Source organism: Protopterus annectens, chromosome 10.part0 (genome assembly GCF_019279795.1).
Source record: "Protopterus annectens isolate FY-2018-M chromosome 10.part0, PAN1.0, whole genome shotgun sequence".
In the NCBI taxonomy this organism is placed as follows: domain Eukaryota; kingdom Metazoa; phylum Chordata; order Ceratodontiformes; family Protopteridae; genus Protopterus; species Protopterus annectens.
The window spans coordinates 1,477,063,718-1,477,086,061 of NC_056744.1; the positions used below are offsets into that span (position 1 = coordinate 1,477,063,718).

The 22,344-nt window shown below is 38.1% G+C and overlaps 1 protein-coding gene across 1 annotated transcript in view; it reads left to right on the forward strand.

Annotated features, from left to right (window-relative positions):
- Positions 1 to 22,344, forward strand: part of LOC122814311 (zinc-binding protein A33-like) — a 116,518-nt gene that overhangs the window by 38,472 nt on the left and 55,702 nt on the right. Inside the window, exons 2-3 of the mRNA XM_044086897.1 lie at positions 18,412 to 18,434; positions 18,537 to 18,664. Of these exons, the coding sequence (XP_043942832.1) occupies positions 18,412 to 18,434; positions 18,537 to 18,664 (151 nt within the window). The remainder of the gene's footprint in view (positions 1 to 18,411; positions 18,435 to 18,536; positions 18,665 to 22,344) is intronic.

Consider the following 22,344-nt stretch of genomic DNA (forward strand, 5'->3'; position numbering starts at 1 on the left):
TAAAGTTCGATATTGCTGTGTTCGACTTTCCGTTGTCGAACATAGTGCAGTCAACCGAGTGTGATTCGAAATAATGATAGTAAACCGTTTATTTATATGGATATTCCACCACAGGGTTCTGTTTTTAAATTTCTCATTATATATGGTACAGATATGGACTGAATTTTCAGTACAACTATTTAAGAGGGAATAGCAGTCATAGGCACAGGTGACAGCTTAACAATGGGATCCACTGGAGAAGGAATATGGCAGAATTTATTTAGGTCATCAAGTAGCTCAGGAGGGTTTGCTTTTGAGAAGTCCATAAACACAAAGGCATTTATGGGGAAGTACTACCAGATTTAAAGGAAAAGGTCTCTAATTTATGGTCTTCCTAAGAGCAGAGGTGGGCCATGCCCAAATTACAATTTTCATGGCTGTTTCTGGCCTAATCTTGCCAACATCCACACTGTGACATATATAAGAAACATCTGCAGATTCACCTGTCACTTTTTCCTCTTAATAGCCCTATCCTTTGCAGTCTGCCAAACACCTCCCTGGAATATTGAACATGTTTTGACCATGCTCAGCTATAGATTATTTTTCCTCAACATTGTTGCATTCCTGATTCAGTGGGTAATTACAGCATATCACTGTTTACTTCCTGCTTTAACTTTCCTGTTATCCCTCACTTACACTGAACTCTGTTGTTTTCCCGTCATTCACCCCCCCCCATTGAACTCAGCTGTTTCCTCTAGGCACCATCTTTTAATTCACATTGAATGCATGCCTTTCCTGGAGCCCCTGGCTTCTGGTCTGAGCACATCAGTAAGTCACAAGCATCTGGCACATATCTATATCATTGAAAAGTTGTTGTTTCATGGTCTAGATCAGTGGACTCCAAACTTTTATGTACCAAGGACCGATTTCATGTAAGAAAATTTTCCATGGACTGGCCATCATTCATGAATAATAAAGTGTATAAATATTTATTTATTTAGTTAGTTATTTATTTGAAATTTGTTTACCTGGGAGGCCCGACTGGACTAGAAATCTAGTTTCAGCCGAGACCTGGGGAAAAAAGCTCCAAAGTACAATAAAAAAAATTGATAATAATTACTGTCAATAATTACCAAAAAAAAAAAAAAAGTGCACGTTCTGCTTAACAGAGAGGAATGTAAACCTAAAGGCAACCTTATTGACTTTCTAAGTTTATAAGAGCAACATTTAAAATCTGTCCATATTATTTTACTCTGTCCAGCATACCTCTCAACTGTACAGATTTTCACAATGGCAGGCAATTGAATTTCAGACTTCATACCCTTCAGAAAAATTCATGGTAATGCACAACCTGTTATTCTATCAACTTTCTAAGTTTGTAAGAGCAATATTTAAAAAGTGTCCCTATTTTTGGTCCTTTATCACCACGACAATTTGTGGCTTTGTCCATTTTTTTTTTGCTCTAACAGGTTGAAAGGAGTGCTGAGATTTATTGTGCAAGAGTTTGAGTGGTATGGTCCAGAGGTACACAAACCTCATTGCTGCTGCTGCCAAGGATCACGCTCACTCTTCACTCTCCCTCTGTCTCACACACACACACACACACACACACACACACACACACACACACACACACACACACACACACACACACACACACACACACGCACACGCACACGCACACACACACATACATGCACATGCACATGCACACAAACACTGTCTTGCATTCATGCACGCATTTACTCATACAAGATCATTCTCACTCTCTCTCTCACACACACACACACACACACACACACACACACACACACACACACACACACACACACACACACACACAGTCTCTTGCATTCATCCACGAATTTACTCACACAAGATTATCTTCACTCACTCTTGATCTCTCTCTGTCTCACACATGCACAGTCTCTTGCATTCATGCACACATTCACTCACACAAGATCGTTCTCACTGTCTCTCTCTCTCTCTCTCTGTCTCTCAGACACACACACACACACACACACACACACACACACACACACACACACACACACACACACACACACACACACATAGTCTCTTGCATTCATGCACGCATTTACTCACACAAGATCGTCTTCACTCACTCGATCTTTCTCTTTCTGTCTCACACACAGTCTTGCATTCATGCACACATTCGCTCACACAAGATCAGACACATAAACACACTCATACACATATATACATACACACATTCACATTTTTGTTTCACTCAGTGCCTGGCGGCTTGGTACCAAGTGATCCATGGTTGGGGACTGCTGGTCTAGATTACAAAAAATTGTGTTGTGTGTGTTGTAAAATCTAAAAAAAAGTAACTAGTATTTATATGGAAATGTGTTTAGCTAAGCAACTACAAACAATATATATTATAATTATAATAATTAACTAATTATAATTATATATTTTTACATTAACAGGTTTTTATTTTTTATTTCTAAAAGGCTGTTCACAAAAGTAAAAATGTACTAAATTGTATAGCATTTAAATGCAGTCCTCCAAAGTGAGAATGTACTAGTGCTAATGGTATATAATTTTGAGGGAAACGTTCTTAATTGTACCCATGTTAAACAAGCTGTTATAGGTGACTTAATCAGATATTATTAGCCACAGACATTTATGTTGGTGTAATAGTGCTGCTAATTACACAGGCAAATGTCAAATAACAGGCATGAAACCTAATAACACAGGTATAAAAAGGTGACTTAACTATAAGATGTTCACCCTTATTGTTACATTGTGAAATGTGTTGAATTTTTGTTATACTAATTGTTGACTAGATCAACTAATTGTTGATTTTAACCTATAGCAAAGAGTTAATTGTAGACCTCAGAGGCTGTTGTGCCTGTTTCTAAGGAGAGACAGGGTTCCATTCCATTTTGATGTAAGAGATATGATGGCTAGACATATAATGTTATTTTACTGTGAACATTTGTATCTTGCTCTGTTAGACTGTAAATTTTGTTTGCTAATTAGAGCTCCTGCATACACAAGGACCGCTGAAGTCATCTCTTGCCAGTGGTGCATAAATATCTGAAAAACGTATTTCAGAGACCTGACCTGGTATCAAGCATCTAAACCTTGGATAAAGGTGCTTTTATTACATATTTAATAGAATGTAACTGGAAAATACTAAAATCTGTTATTAGACTCTCTTATGTCACACACTTCAAAGGATATTCCTAAAATTTCTCAATAACTTTGCCCCAGTACCATGGCTAATAAAGGAAACTAAGAAATTAATACTACAGCATAATAAAGTTTGGAAAGAATGACAAAGGTAGAACACAAAGTAGAGTTCAACATTTCTATAGGACAAGCAAACCTGTTGTGACAAGTTCTAAAATAAACATCAAAACAACCCAGAACTATTCTGTACATACATAAAGCTCTTCATCCAGGCCTAGCTACCACCCCCACCCCTACATCCAAAAATACTGATTCGATGCTGAATCAATTCCCACACAGCTTAACAACTATTTTATAGGACGATGATGTCCCTCCAAAACATTTATACTTTCACTACCCTCTCAGTAACTACCAGCAGCCTCTGCTAAGTATCCTGAGCTATTTGACTTCATCCCAGTTCCTACATCTGCCATTAAAAAAAAACTCCTATATAAGCTAAAACCAAGTACACTAGCTGCTGACCAACTCCCCTTGGTCTAAACAAAAATGATTACAGATGCAATTCTTTTCCAGTCATCATATTGATAAATAGATCCATATCCAAAAAATATGTTCCTTCCATCTGGAAATAATCCATTATTATACCTTTACACAAAGGTGGTACATCTACAGAGTTTAATATTTACAGTCCCATTGCAATCCGCTCCTCTATCAAAAACAGTTGAAAATGTATTCATACTCAGCTTCTATATCACCTTAATTCAAATAATCTGCTGTCTGAAACACAGCATGGTTTCAGATGCCACCACAGCGCAATCACTGTCCTGTTTCACTTCAACCACACCATAAACCAGCATAGGAACAATGGTAACCTAGTATCAATGGCATGCCTAGACTTATCCTAATCTTTTGACACTGAATCACACTAGCATTTACTCAATTAACTCTCTTCTATAGGCCTCCCTTACATGGTTTGTTAGTTATCTTCCCAGAAGGCAACAAGCAGTCAAATGGCAACAGGACCTCTCCTGTTCTCCCCAGTTACCACAGGTGTTCTTCAGGGCTCTTTACTCGGACCCTTCTCTTCAATATTTTTATAAACAAACTTTACACTATTATAGACCAAGCAGATATACTACAAAATGCAGATCGATCCATCCATCTGCAACCTCTTTTTTTCATTTTTCCACATGGGGTAGGGGTGTCACTTTAACAGTGACAATCATCTAGAGACAAGGTTTACACCTCTAGTGCAGATGATTCAGCTTTAATATGTCCAGCCCCCACAATACCCAAATTCAAAGAAATCACTCAAATTTATATCTCTTCAATCGATACCTGGCTGAACAATTCAAATCTGTTCTTCATTCTCAATGAAAGAAAGTGATGCTTTTCATCCTAAACATTATATTATCCCGCTTTTTTTATTAAACAAGAGACATCTTTATTAAATTACCACTTATGACATAGGCAATCATGCATTTATATAAATGAAAATAAACCATATTGACGTAATTTTTCTTGCAAACATTACACATCACTTATAATCTATCCAGTTACTGTCAGTCAAACATTACCTAGCTCATTCAAATCTTGTCTTCTTTTAAACCTCATTCCTCACCTGACCTGCATGTATTGTTCCCACACTTTCAACTTTTTTCTATGTAATTTGCCCCTACCCTTTTCTAAAGATCCCATTTCCAGTTATTTTATCTCTGTTACTGTACTCACTTCTTCTGGCACAGTTGATTTAGACTTTCACTTCCATTTCCTAGTAATTGCTTGTTTAGTAGCCACCATAATTAGATTCAGCAAGGCCTTACTATGCCTATGCAATTCCAATTCTGTATCATAGTTCAAAAAATAATTTCCTTAGCTATAACAATTTGCTCACCCAGTAGTTTGCAGGGAATTTTTTAAAGTCTGCCAACTCATTACACTCCCAGAAAATATGTAACCAATTACCTGTTTCTTCTCTTTCACACCAACATTTCCTATCTACCTGAGGAAAAATTCTTTGCACTCTATTTGGGATATAAAAACACCTATGTAAATACTTCCAAGTAAAGATCCTAAATCTTCTAGACTTTGTTGCATATTTGGGATATATATATATATATATATATATATATATATATATATATATATATATATATATATATATATATATATATATATATATATATATATATATCCCCAATTTTTTCTTTGTGAATTGCTTATCCAGTTTCTCTTCCCAATCCTTTTTAACCTCCTCTGATTAATTCTTATAGTTATCATGCAATATTTTATATTTTCCTTTTTAACAGCAGCTTCTGTTCTAGGTTCTACTAAAAATGTTACCACTGATGGTCTTTTACTTAGGATACCCCTATTTCTTTCTCTTTGCCTATACTGTACTATCAATCTTTGATAGGTAAGGCAATCTCTAGCCTGCAGTACAAATAAATTCTTGGCCTCTTCCCATTCTATTACCTCTCCCTGTCTAATTTTTTGCTTCCAATACCTTAGTTCTTTTGCCACTTTTCTCCAATAAATTCCAGCCCCTTGTTGTCTGTTGTCTGTATCCCTAATTGCAGTCATCCCTATTGGCAGACTCTCCTTTCTCCATTACTGTGTTGACTTAGATCTTAGAATACTTTCTTCAACTTTATGAATATAATATTATGTATGGTTATTGTTATTCTCCTTAAGGATCTGCATCCAAAATCACAGTCTTTCCTTGTTTCTCGAGCTTCCAGTTTCATCATCATCCATTTCCACTTTGAATTATAAGTTTCTGCTTCTGCTATGTATAGAAGCTTTAACTACACCTTCAAATTGGGTAATCCCAGACCACCTTGTTCTATTGGAAGAATCAGCTTATCCCACTTGACTCCTGCCATCTTCCCCTCCCAGATAAAATCCTTCAGCTCTTTATTAATCGCTATCCACAACTTTTCCTGTGGTTGATAAAAATATGCTTGACCTGTGTATATAACTAAAGGACTAAAAACATTTTAACTGCTTGTATCTTGCTATACATATCCAAAAAACAGAGCTTTCATTTCTCAGTTATTGTATTATCTTTGGTTTAGTCTCATCCTATATATCCTTAGCTGCCACAAGAGAATCCTTTTTAATCCATATTCCTAAGTACTTCATTTTAACATGTCCCCATAAATATGGATATTGCTGAACCAATTAGTGTGTGCCCAAAATATTATCTCAATCAAAAATAATCATTCTTGGTTACATCTGCAAATATTAAAATTGAGGTAGTACTTCATACTAAATTACTGGACATTGTAATAGATGACAATGACTTTCAAAATATTTTTCAAAGCAAAAGACCCACCAGAAACCTGACTCCCTTTACAAGGCCAAACAGTTCTTTACAGACCCAGCAAGAAAAACCCTAGCTTCATCCTATTTGATTTCAACCCTCATACTTCACCTATCCTTACAAATATAAGCTCTACACTAAAATCCAAACTACCCACCTGTTACAACAAAGTAGCTTAATTTGTTATCAGCACTGCACACCAAACTCATCACTATCAAGCCTTAAAACAACCAAAATGGCTAGAGCTTAACAACTACCTAATACACTCTCAGTTAGTTATGACAGGATTTATTCAGGATTTCAGGATTTATTATCCTGAAAAATACCCAGCAAGAGACCTCCATTTTGGTGATAAATTTGTACTAAAACTAGCAAAGCATATAATTCATCAGAGGACTCACTATACTCCTGTTACATTTCCAAACTCTGGAACATCATCCTTACACAAGTAAAAATGACTAACAAACTTCCAAGCTATAAACTTCATCTCAAACAATACCTTATCCAGTCCTGGTCATGCTCATGTTCATCACCAGGTTGGGATCTTCAGTGAAATCACAAACTTCTTATTAGCCATCACTAATGTTTTCCCGTCCTGCACTTGAATCATTGCACCCCTCACAACCTTTCTTACAGAACTTGAATCAGTGCACCCACTTCAGCCCCCTTGACACTACATCTCTTTCTCTAACACTTAAACATTACTTCTTATCCTTTTCTTTTATAACTGCCCCAATTCATCACTCTGTTCCTCTCATGCACTCCCTATATACCTATGTTATAAGCCTTCTAGATACATGAATTTGGAACAGGCAGCATAAATAGAACTAATCATATAGCATGTTGTCTCACTCAAATGCTATTACCACTATCCTCCTATGTAATACTAATATCTCCCCTCCTTTATAATTTTAGAGCTCACTTCTCAACTCTACTCTTCATTATATCTCTTGAACTGTTTACAAACCTTCCTGTACTGAAATGTAAGAGCACTAAATGTTTTTACAACAATGCATTCCCTTCTACACTTTAAATCCATTAACTTCCTTCTAAATTTTGGAAGTACCTGTCTTGTAATTATGTTTTTTCAGATAAATGTAACCTCTTCAACATTCAGCTTATAACAATACATAAAACTGCACACAAACCATTAGCCTGCCCAGCTCTTACCCCTTTAATCAACAAATACTTTTCAAAAAGAACTCTTACATCAGAAGGCAAACACATTCTCACCATAAATAAACCAAATAAGTCCCCTGGACAAAACCTATACTTGCACTCAGTAACAAAAATGGAACTCCTTACCTCTAACCACCAGAACTATTTCTAACCTACCCACCTTTAAATGTTCCCTAAAAGAATACATTACAAAATCCTGGACCTGCTTCTGTGCCAATCCTTGCCGAACTTACTCACTATCCTTCACTCACCCCCTTCATCCTAGATCACACTTCGCAACCCTCTCCAGCCTCCTACTCACTCCTTTTTTTTGTTTTCCCACTACCTTACCTTATCCACCGTCTCTGCAGACCCTTCCTCTACCTCTTTCTCTTTCCTCCCAACTCACCTAAGCTATGAGAAGACACCCTACCATTCATTCTTATAATCTCCTCTCTGTCCTTCTTCCTTCGAGAACCATAATATGAACACCATCTCTCATACTTGGACATCACTGAGTTTCACCTCACTGTCTCTAATAATGTAATCTCTAATAACTCTTTAAATAGTTTATTAGAATTGTCTCAGGTCTGATTTATCACATACTAATCTATGTAAGAAGTAATATGACTATTCAGTTTTTTCTCACATATTTTCTCCAACTCATGTTATTGTTTTTTGTTGCATTCCACAAGAAAAAGTAACAAAGACACGTATCTGGAGCATTTCTCCCTGGGCCTCCGCTGAAAATTGGCTTTGTTCCAAGTCGGACTTTTCCAGTTAACAAATGTTAAATAAAAAAATAAATAAATAATAAAATTATACTATGAAATATATGTTCTATGCTTTTTCTCATTGCAACATTTTTTCACTCTTATGTTTTGTAGTGTAACATGCTGTTCTGTGATCTAAAATGTATGTACTTGATTATTGAAATATTGTGATTGTGGAGCTTTTCTTCCCGGACCTCTGCTGAAAATGGGCAATTCTTGTCCCAGTCAGACTTTCCCAGTAAACAAATGTCAAATGCATACATACATACATACATACATACATACATACATACATATATACATAAATAACTGTTGCTTTTTTAGAACTGCCTGAAATTCACTTTTAATATAAATGTACTGTTTAGGAGCTTTTCTCCCTGGGTCTCTGTTGAAAATGGGCTCTGCCCAGTCAACAAAGACAACTAAATAATAAATAAATAAATAAACAGTAATATTATTCACATAAGGAAGGATATAGTCCCTTCTCCTAACTGAAAGTATTTATCAGCCTCTGGAAAGTTGATGGGTATTATTCAGTCCAAATGGAATTTTAATAAACCTGTATAATCCCAAATGAAGTAAAACATCATGACCTCTCCTCGGTTGCAGATATCAAGGATATTTGCAAGTAACACTGAAGAATTCAGTAGTGGTTAGATGCTTAGCCCCACTCTGCTGCTCTAAACCATCATCTGTCCTGGGTGTGGGGAAGAATCTGACTCCATGTGACTGTTGAGTTTACAGCTGCCATCTTTCTTTGACACCAGCCCCACTGATGAGGCCTAGGAATATCTGTACTGGATTACCTCTATATATTAAATACTCTGTAATTTCTCTCTCAGTGTTTGCCTAACTCATTCAGTCAACCTGTATGTGACTTTTTTAATGGGTTACTGTGGTCTGTCCACATAGACCTACACTAGGTGAGTACACCCTGGCTTACCATGCATCATCCATCCATAACCCCTTTTTCCCATTTTTTCACATGGGGTCAGGGTGTTACTTCAACAGTGACAATCATCTAGAGCTGAGGTTTACACCACTGGGTGCCTAGCCCTGCTGTGGCTATTCTTCCATACCACACACTCACACATACAGTGTGGCCAACATAGAGTGTCTAACTCACCTACTGCATGTCTTTGGAATGTAGAAGGAAACTGGAGCACCTGGAGAAGTCCACACAAACACAGGGAGAACATGCAGATTACACACAGAAGGCATCCCAGCCAAGATTCGAACCAGGGAACCTCTTGTTGTGAGGCAACAACACTATCCACCATTCCACTATGCCACCCACACCCTAGCTTACCAGTAAACATATAATTACATTTCTGTAATACTGTTTGAGTTTCCATGGCCTAGATAGGATATAGCTGGTAAGAGAGGGGTACCTCATCCACTGAGGTGTCAGCATGAGCCTAAGCAAGAATCTCTATCAGAGGAGCCTCTTCCTGTTCCTCCTGCAGCCCATTGTAGTTACTGAGCACCAGGGCTTCTCTGTTATAATAAATCCTTACCACGTTAACATGGCAGAGTCTGTGCTTCTGCCTCCTGCCTGGCAACTCTATCATGTAGTTAATATTAGTTCACCTTTGGCACAATGATGAAATGGCCTTCATAGGCTGCTTGAAACTTGTAGTATCTAACATGTGTCAGATGCTACTATGTTGACCCCATGACCTTCAAATATCTACTCCTGAAGTTTAGTATATTCTTTAAAACAAATTCGCTGAGGGAATCACACTTACTTTCCCACTTGTCAGGAATTAAATCCAGGGGCCCCTTCACTCTATTACCACACAGCAGCCCAAAGGATGAAAACCCAATGAATTCTTGGGGTACCTCCCTGTATATAAAATGAAGATGAGGTTGATACTAGCTGCATTACCTCCTGAACTGCTCAGCAAATGCTCTACATGATCTTTAGTGTAACATTTAACATGTCCAGCAGACCTGTGTTCTGTAGGTAGGGGGTGGTAACCTCTAAATGCTTTCCTGACAAAGCTTCCCACAAACACATCAGCATGTCTGATATGAAGTTTGCACCACTATCCATCAGTATTTCCCTAGGAAAGTCTATCCTGCTGAGAATGCCTAACAGAACACCTGCCACCTTCTCTCGTTGAGTGAAATACAGAGCCACTGCCAGTGAGCACCTTGTGCGTAATCCAACACCACCAGGCTATAATTTTTACATGTGGAGCAATGGTACAAGCAGGACCCACTATATCCATAGTTACCCTATCTTACAATATCTATATAACAGGCAAAGGCTTTGTCTTCTGCTCTACCATCCTTTTTGCACTGCTTAGTGGTCTAGCAGTACCCTGTATCACCCATTTGCAATCAATGACTAATGCAAATTCTGCATAAGTCATCTTTTAGTTTGCTTTAAGCCATAAGGTCTGTGAATCGAATGTCACTGGTTATGGCCACAGTAGATTCAACTGCTTGTATTGCTTCCCCTGTAGCCTTCCTTCAGGGGCCCATTCTTTGTATAACAAACCTTTGATCCTATATACTTACTCCCTCTGCTCATGAGGATCAGAAGCCCCCTTGGCTTCCTCTCACAAACACTGTAAAGAAGGGTCTGAGATCTGAGCCTGCCTGAACATCTCCTTTATGACCCTCTCCAGCTCCCCTTCCTAATAAAGTCTAGTATCTTCTGCTAGTGCTGCCTGACATTCTGGCTGACTAATAACAAAGAAGTAACCCCATCCAAGAGAATCCCTGTACCCTTCAGCTTCTATAGCTCATTCCAGGGCTTGCTGCTGTTAACTAGCTCCCTATTAGAAGTAGCATCATCATCAGAGCTAATTAACATTGAAGATTTTATTATAAGTTACAATTTTGTTACAAAGTAGCTATATTTTTAAGAAGTATTGCTTAATAGCCACCAGATATCAGTGCATGATTGTACTATTTAAGCAACAGAGATGAGGGAGTTTTTAATTTTAAGAAGTTCATGTTTTCAACAAAGTGAATGAAAATGCTAATTAAAAATGACATTGGGTTATATCTCTGGTGACTACAGGTGTATTTTTTAATTTATACCTAGTTAAAGGTATGAACTCCACCTGGGTTTCCATGTTACTACCACAACTACTTTATATCCATTCCTAGCTGTATGTCATGTAACCACAGGCACACAAGGTACACTATTGTCAAAGTCAGCTCCTAGTAGGACATCTCCAGGGACATCCTCTGATACAGCCACTTGTTTGCTCCCTTGCCCCCTTACTAATCCAGACAAACTATGGCCAAAGGTACCTGGTAAGGTGTCCATCCCTTGACCCCAATGCCCGGGCAGATATTGCTCTTTTTTGATCACTGCAGGCTGTACAATTTATGTTTAAGGTGATGTTCTTCTTGGAAATCTAATTCCCCTCTAGTTTGCTGGGATACAGACTTTTAGGGTAATGTGGTACATGTGTCATGTTCAGACAATTCCCCACTGTCATTGTACTTGCCCTGCTTATGGCTTTTTGAAACCTTCTTTTCCCACCCTGTCTCAGTGGGCAGTGAAACCACATGTCCCTTTTGGTTACACTAATAACATTTAATGCCAAAACCTGGTATGTACCAGAACCTGTGGCATCACCTTTTGGCTGTGAAGCCCACTGTGATCATTTTAACTGCCCCATGGCTTCTATTACAATCATGTGCAGTGCTGGGCTTCCCCTTCCTATGCAATTGCAACCTACTACCTAGGTAGAGGTCCCCTTATTCCCCATTTGCCTCAGGTATCCTTAACAACCTAAGCTCTACACTAAAATCTAAACTAGCCTCCTGTTACAATAAAGTAGCTAAATTTTCTACTAACACTGCACACCAAGCTCACCACTGCAAAGCCTTAAAGCAATTGTTAAGCTCTGGCTAGAGCTTATGCATATCATACTCTCAGCTAGTTATGGCATACAAACTGATATATTTCATTAATGATGCCCTGCATTAAAACACATGTTATTGCCTTATACCCCCCACAAGGGACCTCTGTTCTAGTGATAAATTTCTACTTAGCATTACTAAAGCAAATAATTCAACAGGGGACTCACAATAGTCCTATTACATCTCCAAGCTCTGGAACACCATCCCAACACAAGTAAAAATGACTAACAAACTTCCAAACTTTAAAATCCATCTTAAAAAAACCTTATCCAATCTTGGTCATGCTCAAATTTACCACCAGGATGAGACTTTTGGTAAAAGCACAAACTTTTTATTGCTTTTCACTAATCTTTTGCCCTCCTCTGCTTGAATCATTACACCCAAACAACTTTCCCTCCTGCACTTGAATTAATGCATCCCTTTCCACCCCTCAAACAATACTTGTCATCTTGCTATTTTACTAACTGTCCCCATTCACTGCTCTACTCCTGTCATAAATCCAGTGGCAACTGGTGACTTCAAATCAAAGGGGGGCTGCAGGAGACAGTTGAATGGGTGGGGCCAATTGGGAGGGGTGTGGCCAACTAGTAAGGGGTTGAGCAATGCTAAAAAACACAACAACTGGAACTTTAATTAAATATGCTGCCCTGGGTGCCAAACCATCATTACAAGAGTCCAATCAACACAAAATGAAGTGTAGAAGAAAAAAATATTTCCATGCACTGGCTACATGACAGCTTACTTAATATCTAGATGAAAACAAAAGGCTGTGAGGCATGAAAAAAGAAATTACTTTTTAAATATATTACTGGAATGCCAGTCAAAATCGAGTATAAAAAAAACAAGCAGCACTCAACTCAAATCACTTCTCCTTGCACTGCAGTTCTAATTATAATTTATATTCAGCTTTATAAAAGTAAAAAGTAACATGCTGAAAGTAGCAATCTCTGTAATACCTCCACTTGTAAAAATGTTTCTTACCCAGAAAAGACCTGCTGCCTGACAACAACTATCTACTTGTTTCATGGGGAAAACATGATCAAAGTAAAAAATGAACAGCAAACAAGAAACAAGCTCAAGAGGATTACTGCACAGGTTATGGACCACACATGATAGATTGACATTCTGTTTACTTTATGGATAAAGCCTGCAAAGATGACTGCAAATCTCCAACAAATGTAATGAGCTTCTGAAAATACTGCAATCCTCTCCTTTATTACAAATACTGTCATATGCATTTCACTACCTAATGCTTATATGTTATCTAGTTATGTAAATATTCTCTGCATGGCAACAACAAAAAGGCTTTCACTGTTGACTCCACGTATTTCACCAACAGTGGCACTCCAGGCTCTGTTCCTAAAACAGACAATGTAAAGTGCTTTCAACAAAAACTAAAACAGCTCCTGAATGCTTTGGGGCCATACAAATGCTCTCAACCAGACTAGCATTTTACTCCATCATCTCTTGACTACATTAACTTAGATTTTACTCACATTATCTTTTTCTCAGCTCAACAACATCCTGCCTACTGGTAATATCATACCTCTTTATATTACTGTCTCTCTCTCTCTCACCATTGTAAGTCTTCACTTTTCAGTCACTAGGTTTCATAGAGCTACTTACTGGTTTTCCTCATTTGTATTAAATTGTTCTTTTTGCTACCTCCTCTGCTAGTCTTATAATCCAGATATTATATGATTTGTATATCATTCAAGTAATTGTCATTGTTCATACTGGTATTTGTAAAATTTATTGGAATCTTTGTATATTTCAAACTCGTGCACATTTTCTGTTTATGAAGCTCTTACCTTGGACCTCCACTAAAAATGGGCGTCTAGCCCAGTCAGATTTTCTTGGTAATCAATGGCAGCAAATAAATGAATACATAAATAAATAAATAATCAGTTCTATAGACAGAATACTTAAAAGAAAACAAATCTAACTTTAATCTAAATAAACCTAGCTGACACTAACAGTCATAGTCTGAGTGTGAACGACCTGAGATGTACCTCCATAAACTATAACAAGAGATACATGATTGAGCTCTCAGAATATGTGTCACAGGCAGGTGTAAGCCTATCCCTGAGCAGCATTCTACTGTCTCCAAGGATGATGCTACAATACCAGCAGAAAACAACTGACTTTAATAACTGGCTTAACTACTGGTGTCATTCCAAAGGAATCCAGTACTTGTAAGCCTGGGAAGACATGCTTGATAGGCATGCTGCTTTGCCATGGATGGTCTTCACCTGTCACCTCTAGGCTTTGAGATATTGGCAGAAACATTGTCCACCACTATAGTGCCCCTTTTTAGTCATTGCCAAACAGACAAACCTTCCAACACAACAAAAGCTACTCAGGTCAAGCTAAAGGTGTTACTGCTCAATGCTAGGACTCCCAACAAGAAACTGTACTCCCTGGAAGCACTCCTTACCCTGGAGAATGCTGCGGTCTGTGCAGTTACTAAAACATGGTTCAAAGACATGGAATGCCGGTCCAGCAATGTAAGCCTATAATGCCTTTCATATAGTCCGGCCACCCACTGAGCACGAAAGAGGTAAAGGTGTAGGTGTATCTATCTACATAAAGGATAAGCACACCTGAAGGCTAGTCAAACAATGTGACATGCTTGAGCTACTTCAGATCTAAACTAACCATGGGAAAATCCATTACCATATGTTTGCTAACTATAAGCCCCCCCACTATGCACCAGGAAACCCATACATTATACCTGAAGTTACTAGAATCACTCACCATCCAGCCCAATACCACTCCATTAATTGACAGGTATAAGAGATATCTTGAGTTTGTATATTCAAATGGTTAGTCTGCACTCCCACTAGGAGAACAAATATCCTACATCTGGTACTCACAAATATGGGAGAGTTCTGCACCGCCTTATCCAGTGTTATGTTTGCACTAGTAAGATCAGATCATAAAGTGGTCTCCCTTAAAATTAAGGTAAAACCAGTCCCTCCACCTATCCCCAAAATCTTTAAGATGTTCTCTAAGGTAAATTACCTCAATGGATGTCATAGCTAGTTTAAAAGCTCCCCAAATCCAGAAAACACAGAAACCTATGCAGAGGCATACACAAAAGCCCTCTATGTCCATATAAACACCTGCATAAAACAGCAGTACTAGACTGAAATAAACCCAGGTCAAACAGCAAAAACAAGCCACTTTGGTGGACCCATAGTATTAATAGGTTGTACAACAAAAGAAAGAAAATCCTTTTGAGAAGTAAGAGGGAATGTGCACAACAGGGGAATAAGTCCTTTATTAGTTTAAGAAGTGAATCAGGGTACTAGTCACGTCTCTGAAAGAAGAATTTGAGGTAGAAATAGCCTTCATAGCTAAGGATAGCCATAAGGTATTTTTCAGTTATGTCTGCAGTCTTTAAGGGCAACACCCAACAATGTGTGGAATTAGATGTAGATAGCATCACCTATACTTAGCCAGAAGACATAGCAAATCTACTGGCTGACAAATTCAGTTCAAATTTTACCTCCTCATCACCTCCAGTTCTCCACCAAAAAATATCCTCCACCACTCCACCACCAATTATCACCAAGGAACAGGTTCACTCTTTAAAGCTTAAAATACGGCTTTAATGGGACCTGACAATATACTGGGTTGCCTCTTAAGCAGCTTGAATCAGGACTCTGGATGTCAAATTTTGCCAATGACTGTAAGCTGGGGACAATCACTGAATACCCCAACAATGCAGATATCCTTTAGGAGGGTCTAGATCAGATACATGATTGGTGCCAGAACCATGGCCTAAAACTAAATGCAAAAAAATGCATTATCATACCCTTTGGGATGTCAAATACCCCTGCAAATTACAACATCAGTAGCACACCCCTTAGAGTGCACACAGAGTTGAGAGCTCTAGGTATGCAGATAGATCATACCTCTCAAATGTCTAGATTGTTACCGCATATTTTGGTCCATTTTTCATAAAATTGTGGTTTTCTGGCAAATTAGTAGAAAATCATTAAAGATTGAAGTTAGAAAATAATGACAGACATTTGAATTTAAAACTTCATACCCTTTAGAAAATTGATGCTAATGCAAAACCTGTTATTCTATCAACTTTCTAAGTGTATAAGAGCAATATTTAAAATTGTCCCTATTTTTGGGCCTTTGTCCCACTTTTATTTATGTTTTTGTCCAGATTTCTTGCTCTAAGAGGTTGAGAGGTATGAAATAGAAAGTAGCCTGAACATTAACCACCGTGTGTCCACAGTGGTGAGGAAATCCTTTTATGTGGCACAACTTATAAGTAAAGGTATGGCATCCAGATCCAAGGAAACTATAGTCCCATTGTACTCAACCCTCATTAGACCAATAATTAAGTACAGCGTGCCATTTGTCATGTACTTGAATAGGCAGTTACAGCAGCTGGAGTGACCTCAGAGGTTCCTCACATAGAAAATACAGGGTGTAAACAACATGAACTATGTGGATAGACTAAAAACCCAATCCCTTTACTCTGTCTCCTACAGACTATTAAGGGGTGACCTATGTCTGACCTACAAGGTACTCACAAATCCAGCCCTGATGGAGCTGCTACCCATCTACAAGTCAAACAACACAATGTAACCTGAGGGGATCTTAGTCAGTGACTCAAACAAAACATACCGGAGAGACAGATATGTGTCTCAGAGATAGCCCCTTCTTTGGAACAGGCTTACTCCTCAAATTAATCAGATTCACACCTGAGGTTAGTGCCTTTGTCCCTTATGGACAGGAGTAATCTGTAAGATTCTCATTTAATTTATTGGGTAAAATTGGGTTATATTGGGCTAGGCTTGTAAGGGCCCTTAAGCCATTAGCCTAGTAATCTCCTATGAACCTATGAAATATATATTTCACCTGGATTATTTACTGTTACCTGGAGAATGTACATGTCCCACTTGTGTAAGTCCCACTTGTGTAAGTTTTAGTTCTCCACAATATTTCTAAGGATGGCCTTATGTCTGCCCAATGTATTCTTGAGTTCATTAACTATTCTGATCTTATTTCATCTTTAGAAAGGCTGTTTTAGTCATTCCACACCTGTTCTTTGAAGTAACGCTTCCACACTTCTTAACTGCCTTCTCACACTGCATCCTTTTGGTCTCATAAATCACTTTTTATGAAAGCTGGAAGTCACTTGGAGTGCATGCTTGGATTCCCTTAATATACTAAAAATGTTCTGCCATAGCATCTGTTGGACTCCCTTTTGTAGGAAAATAAATGCTCTTTTAGTCTCCCTTTAAGGGGTTTCTGATGAAACTGTATGATCTTTCTTGTCTTTGTCCAAACTATCCCTCTTCCGAACTGTACCTTTCCTGTTTATGTTGTTAGGTTGAGGAAGTTTCCCGAACAGTATACACATCTGCAGATGTGGTCTTACCAGCTGTTTATAAAAACGGACAATAACTTTTCATTTTTTAGTTGCAGTGTATTTAATATAAACCTTACAATTTACTACCCTTATTTGTTGCTTTGTCTCAGTCCATGTTTACTTTTAGATAATCTGATATCAGTATTCCCAGGTCCATTTCCTCTTTAGTTATTACTATTGTCTCTTGTGATGTGAACTGCACTGGAGATTTTCCAATTTTCATATGAATATATACATTATTTTCATTAAACTTATTTGTGATTTAGAACATTCATCCCATCTTGCCAAATGTATTCTTGATTTTTTCAGATAATTACCAAAGATATTAACTTACATACCTTCTAGGCTTTTCAGAATGTTGGCTTGTAGCATGGACAATAGCTGAATATCCAAAAAAAAGGAACACAAATGATAAAATGCAGAGACTGGATTGTCAGAACATACAGATTCAGATAATGTTGGCTTTCGGTATTTTATCACAACTAAATGCAATTATGGATTTAGGACACTGTGAAGTTTGCTTTTGATATTTACTGTTCTTTTAGGTTCAGGATATGTGAATGCTTATAGTCACGTACTTTCATTATTTCTAATCTGAAAAAGTTTGGTTTGGTCAATTGTTGTCATTTTGTAGATTCATATTCATGCAACAAGTATTTCAGTGCAATCAAATCACCAAAAAGGTACATAACAACATTAAAATCATGTTATTCTCTTCTATGCAGAGTCTCAAGAGTGAAACAGAAAGGTATGTAGGCAAAGTGATTTATTGTCACTCGTTTTTAGTTTATTTATTTATTTATTTTTTTGTGCACTATAAGTTCATATTATTTTTATTCTCTGTTTCCAGGAACAAAGATAGTCAGGAAGTAAAAACTGATGCTGTAGAACTGATTTCTGAAGATCTGACTCTGGGGGTGTACAAAGGTCCTCTACAGTACAAGGTCTGGAAGGAGATGCTATCCATCATCATCCCTGGTAAGAGACAGGTCTCTGTACCTTTCATGCAGAATGACTTTAGGAGAGGGCTGATAGTACTGAAGATCAGTTTGTAAACTATGACTTAAATTCAGAGCTATGAGGAAGGCTAATTGTGGACCATGGTCTGTGCCTCATAATTTTGTAAAGAAAAGGAAAGATAATGTTAGATTAAGAAGTAGGTACCAACTCTACCACAATTCCCTTGGAGCAGCATGCTAAAGTAACATGACAAAAACATGACACACTGTAATGCCTATAAACAAAACAAGCATAAAAAGAGGCAATGCAATAGATAAAGTTAGGTTTCATCAAAGACAAGTCATGCCTACTCAACCTGGGGGATGCTTTGAACAGGTCACTAGAGTAGGACAATGGCAAAATGGTACATACTGCCCACCTTGACCTGGTCAAAGCATTTCATACAATGACCCTCTTGAGCATTGTGGACAAACTCACAAAATTAGGTATAAACACTCTGTCACCCACTTGATTGCCAGCTGACTGAAAGATATCACCGAAGAAGTTAAGAAAGGGAAATCTACCACAACAAAAAGGCCAGTCAGTAGTAGAGTTCCTCAAGGCTTGGTGCTAGATCCCCCTCTTTTTGGAATTTACTTCCCTGAAGTCAAGGCCAACATTAGGATCCTCTGGTTGACCAAGTTTTCAGATGTAGGTGCTGTCATAGAATCACCCAATGGCACAAATACCCTTCAAGAAGGCATGACACAGACCAGTAACTGGTGCCAGAACATGATCTAAAACTCAGTGCCAAGAATGGAATAATAGCATCCTTTGGGAAGACAGCTACACTGGAAGCTACCGCATTGATAATACTCCCCTACAAGGTGACCCAATGGGCAGGGATTTGGAAACACATGTAGACGGTAACTTGGAATCTGGCCATCATGTGACTATGGTAGTAAGGAAATAATTCTATGTTTTGAAAATAACAAGCAAGGGCATGTCATCTAAGTCCAAGGATGTTATTGTTTTGCTGTACGCGGCCCTTGTCAAACAAACTATTGAGTACAATACCCCCTTCAGTATTTACCTGAACAAGCATATACAGCAACTGGAGCATCCACAGATGTTCCTTAACAAAAGAATACAGGGCAAAAACAGCATATCCTATGTGGACCCATCAAAGTCTTATTCCATAATCGATCTTCTACAGACTGCAGAGTGGCAATCAATGCCTAGCTACAAAGCATCCTCTGATCCCACCGTGATGGACCTGTTGTACATCCGTAAAACAAATAGCATCAGAATTATCCAATCTAGGCACCTAAACCTCATCTGCAGTATAAACAAGGCATGTTGGAGAGACAGGTATGTATCTGAGAAACTACCCCTGCTATGGAACAGGCTTTTCATGCATGTGAAGCAGAGTTCTTCCCAAACCTAATTCAAGTGTAGCTTAGACCAGTCAGCTGAGCACTGGAAATTTACCACTGGTCTGACACCTATGTCTCTATCAGGCAGAGGCAGCCTTTAATTGCTTTAACACCCATGGCCCAAGTCTACATATTCCCATTAAAATATCCCTACGGTATCAAAACTTGTCATATGCATTTTGGAAGCATTTCTAGGATTAAAAATGCCTCTTGGGGTCATTAGCCTAGTAATCACCTATGAACTTAATGGATGTTTAACCTTTTTTTTATGTAATTAAGGTTTAAATGGCTCCATTACATAGTTTAACATGACTGCTAGTTGTTTTCAATTAAATTGCTTGACATTTCAGATGGAATAAAAAAAATAATGACATTTCAGACTGATGCAAAAAATAAATAAATAAAAAAACAAAACAAAAAACAAAGGAAGATTTGCTTATATTGCAGACAGCTCCCTTGAATCCCCCACAATGGGGGGTTTTGCATCTCGACCTTCTTTACTTTTATATGCCATTTCTGTGGTTACACAAACAGGAGGGGGGACCATGCCCTTTGCTATAACTACCAAGCTGTACTCTCAGTGATTCTCTATGATGGGGAAGTAGAAAGTCAGCAAGTCTGGATCAACAGTTTGATACCATTTAGAACTCATCAGTTAGTGGGTTAACTATGTTATGTGGGCACTTGTTAAATGTCTGAATTTCTTTATTAACTTCTTCTCAAACAGTAATACAATGTATTTAGTAACTTTATAAATACTAGTATAGTGTGTGATTCCAAACATAATGTTTCCATTATTTCAGTTATTTTCTCATAGACGTGTCAGTGGAGTATATGATCCTGCACGGAATCCTTACCTTCCTTCATTGATTTCTTTCTGAAAGGGCATAATGCCATGTGTGAACCCATGTGAAATATCAGATTTCAATATCAAGTCACATTTTGGGTGTTTAATCCTAAGCACTGAAAAAGATAACTACAAACAGAAATAAAATGTAAGGTAAACAATAAATAAGCACTATGACAAGATATAAATACAAAACAAGATGTATTAATATTTAAAAAGTTTGAAATACTCCAAAAAAGCCTTTGTGGAATAGACGGATCTTATTTTTTAAGCTGGTCACAGGTTTATACTTCTGAAGATGGGAAGGCAGTGATCTCCACAGGAGTGGGGTTTTATAGGAAAAAGAACATCAGCCAGACATCTCTAATCACATTCTAGGAATGACTAGCAGTCCCTCATTACCTGAGTGAAGTGGTTAAAAGGTGGTAGAGTAACTACAGTCCTTTTGGACTGTCAGGAATCCAGATCATGCAGGGCTTGGTACATTATATGTCAATCTCCATATCAGTATCAGCCATTGCAGACTCCACAGCACAGATATAATATGGGCATTAAGGGGGTGAAACATCAAAGCTTAGCTGCAGATGTCTGAATCGACTAGTCCAGGTTACCATTCCAGAGCCACAGGTAAAGGGCATGACAGTAAACCAAATATGAAGCAACCAAATTGAGAATGAGCATTGTGATGTCCTGTAGCAGATTAACATGCTTGACCCAAACGATGCTCTGGAGATGAAAACATGCTGATTTAAAAATTACTTTCGCCTTGGTCATTTACTTTATTTATTATTTATTTATTTTATTTTATTTTAGATTTGTTAACTGGGATAGTCCACTGGACACAGGCCCATTTTCAGTGGAGGCCCTGGAAGAAAAGCTCCACATGCATCAATGTTTGTCTTTTCGGCTTTTCCCGGTTAGGGGTCGCCACAGCGGAACTCCGGTCCGCTAATGATTGGCAGTAGATTTTTTTTATGGCGCTGAGTTGCCAGCCCGACACCCAACCTTCAGTGAAGGCACGCCCATTCACGCATGCCTTTCAGAGGCCACTCGACCACGGGGAGAGCATGCAGACTCCACACAGAAGGCACTCCAGCCGAGAATCGAACAGGAGAACCTCTTGCTGTGAGGCAACAATGCTACCACAGTACCACCGCGGCTACCTCCACATGCATCATTATTTTATTATGTTATTGATGCTCCACATGCATCAATAACGTAATAAAATAATACAAACTTTGCAAAGAAAAATTTGCATACAAACTGCATTGAGTCGTAATTAAAAGTAGTATGTACAAACATAGAAGACACAATTAGTAAGGCAGAGATGTAAAACATCAAGATCATTGCTGTAGAGACAAATGTGAAACAACTACTTAATAAAGATTGTAGGGTCTAATCCTTAACAGTAATCAGTTCTTATTCTATTGTATGTA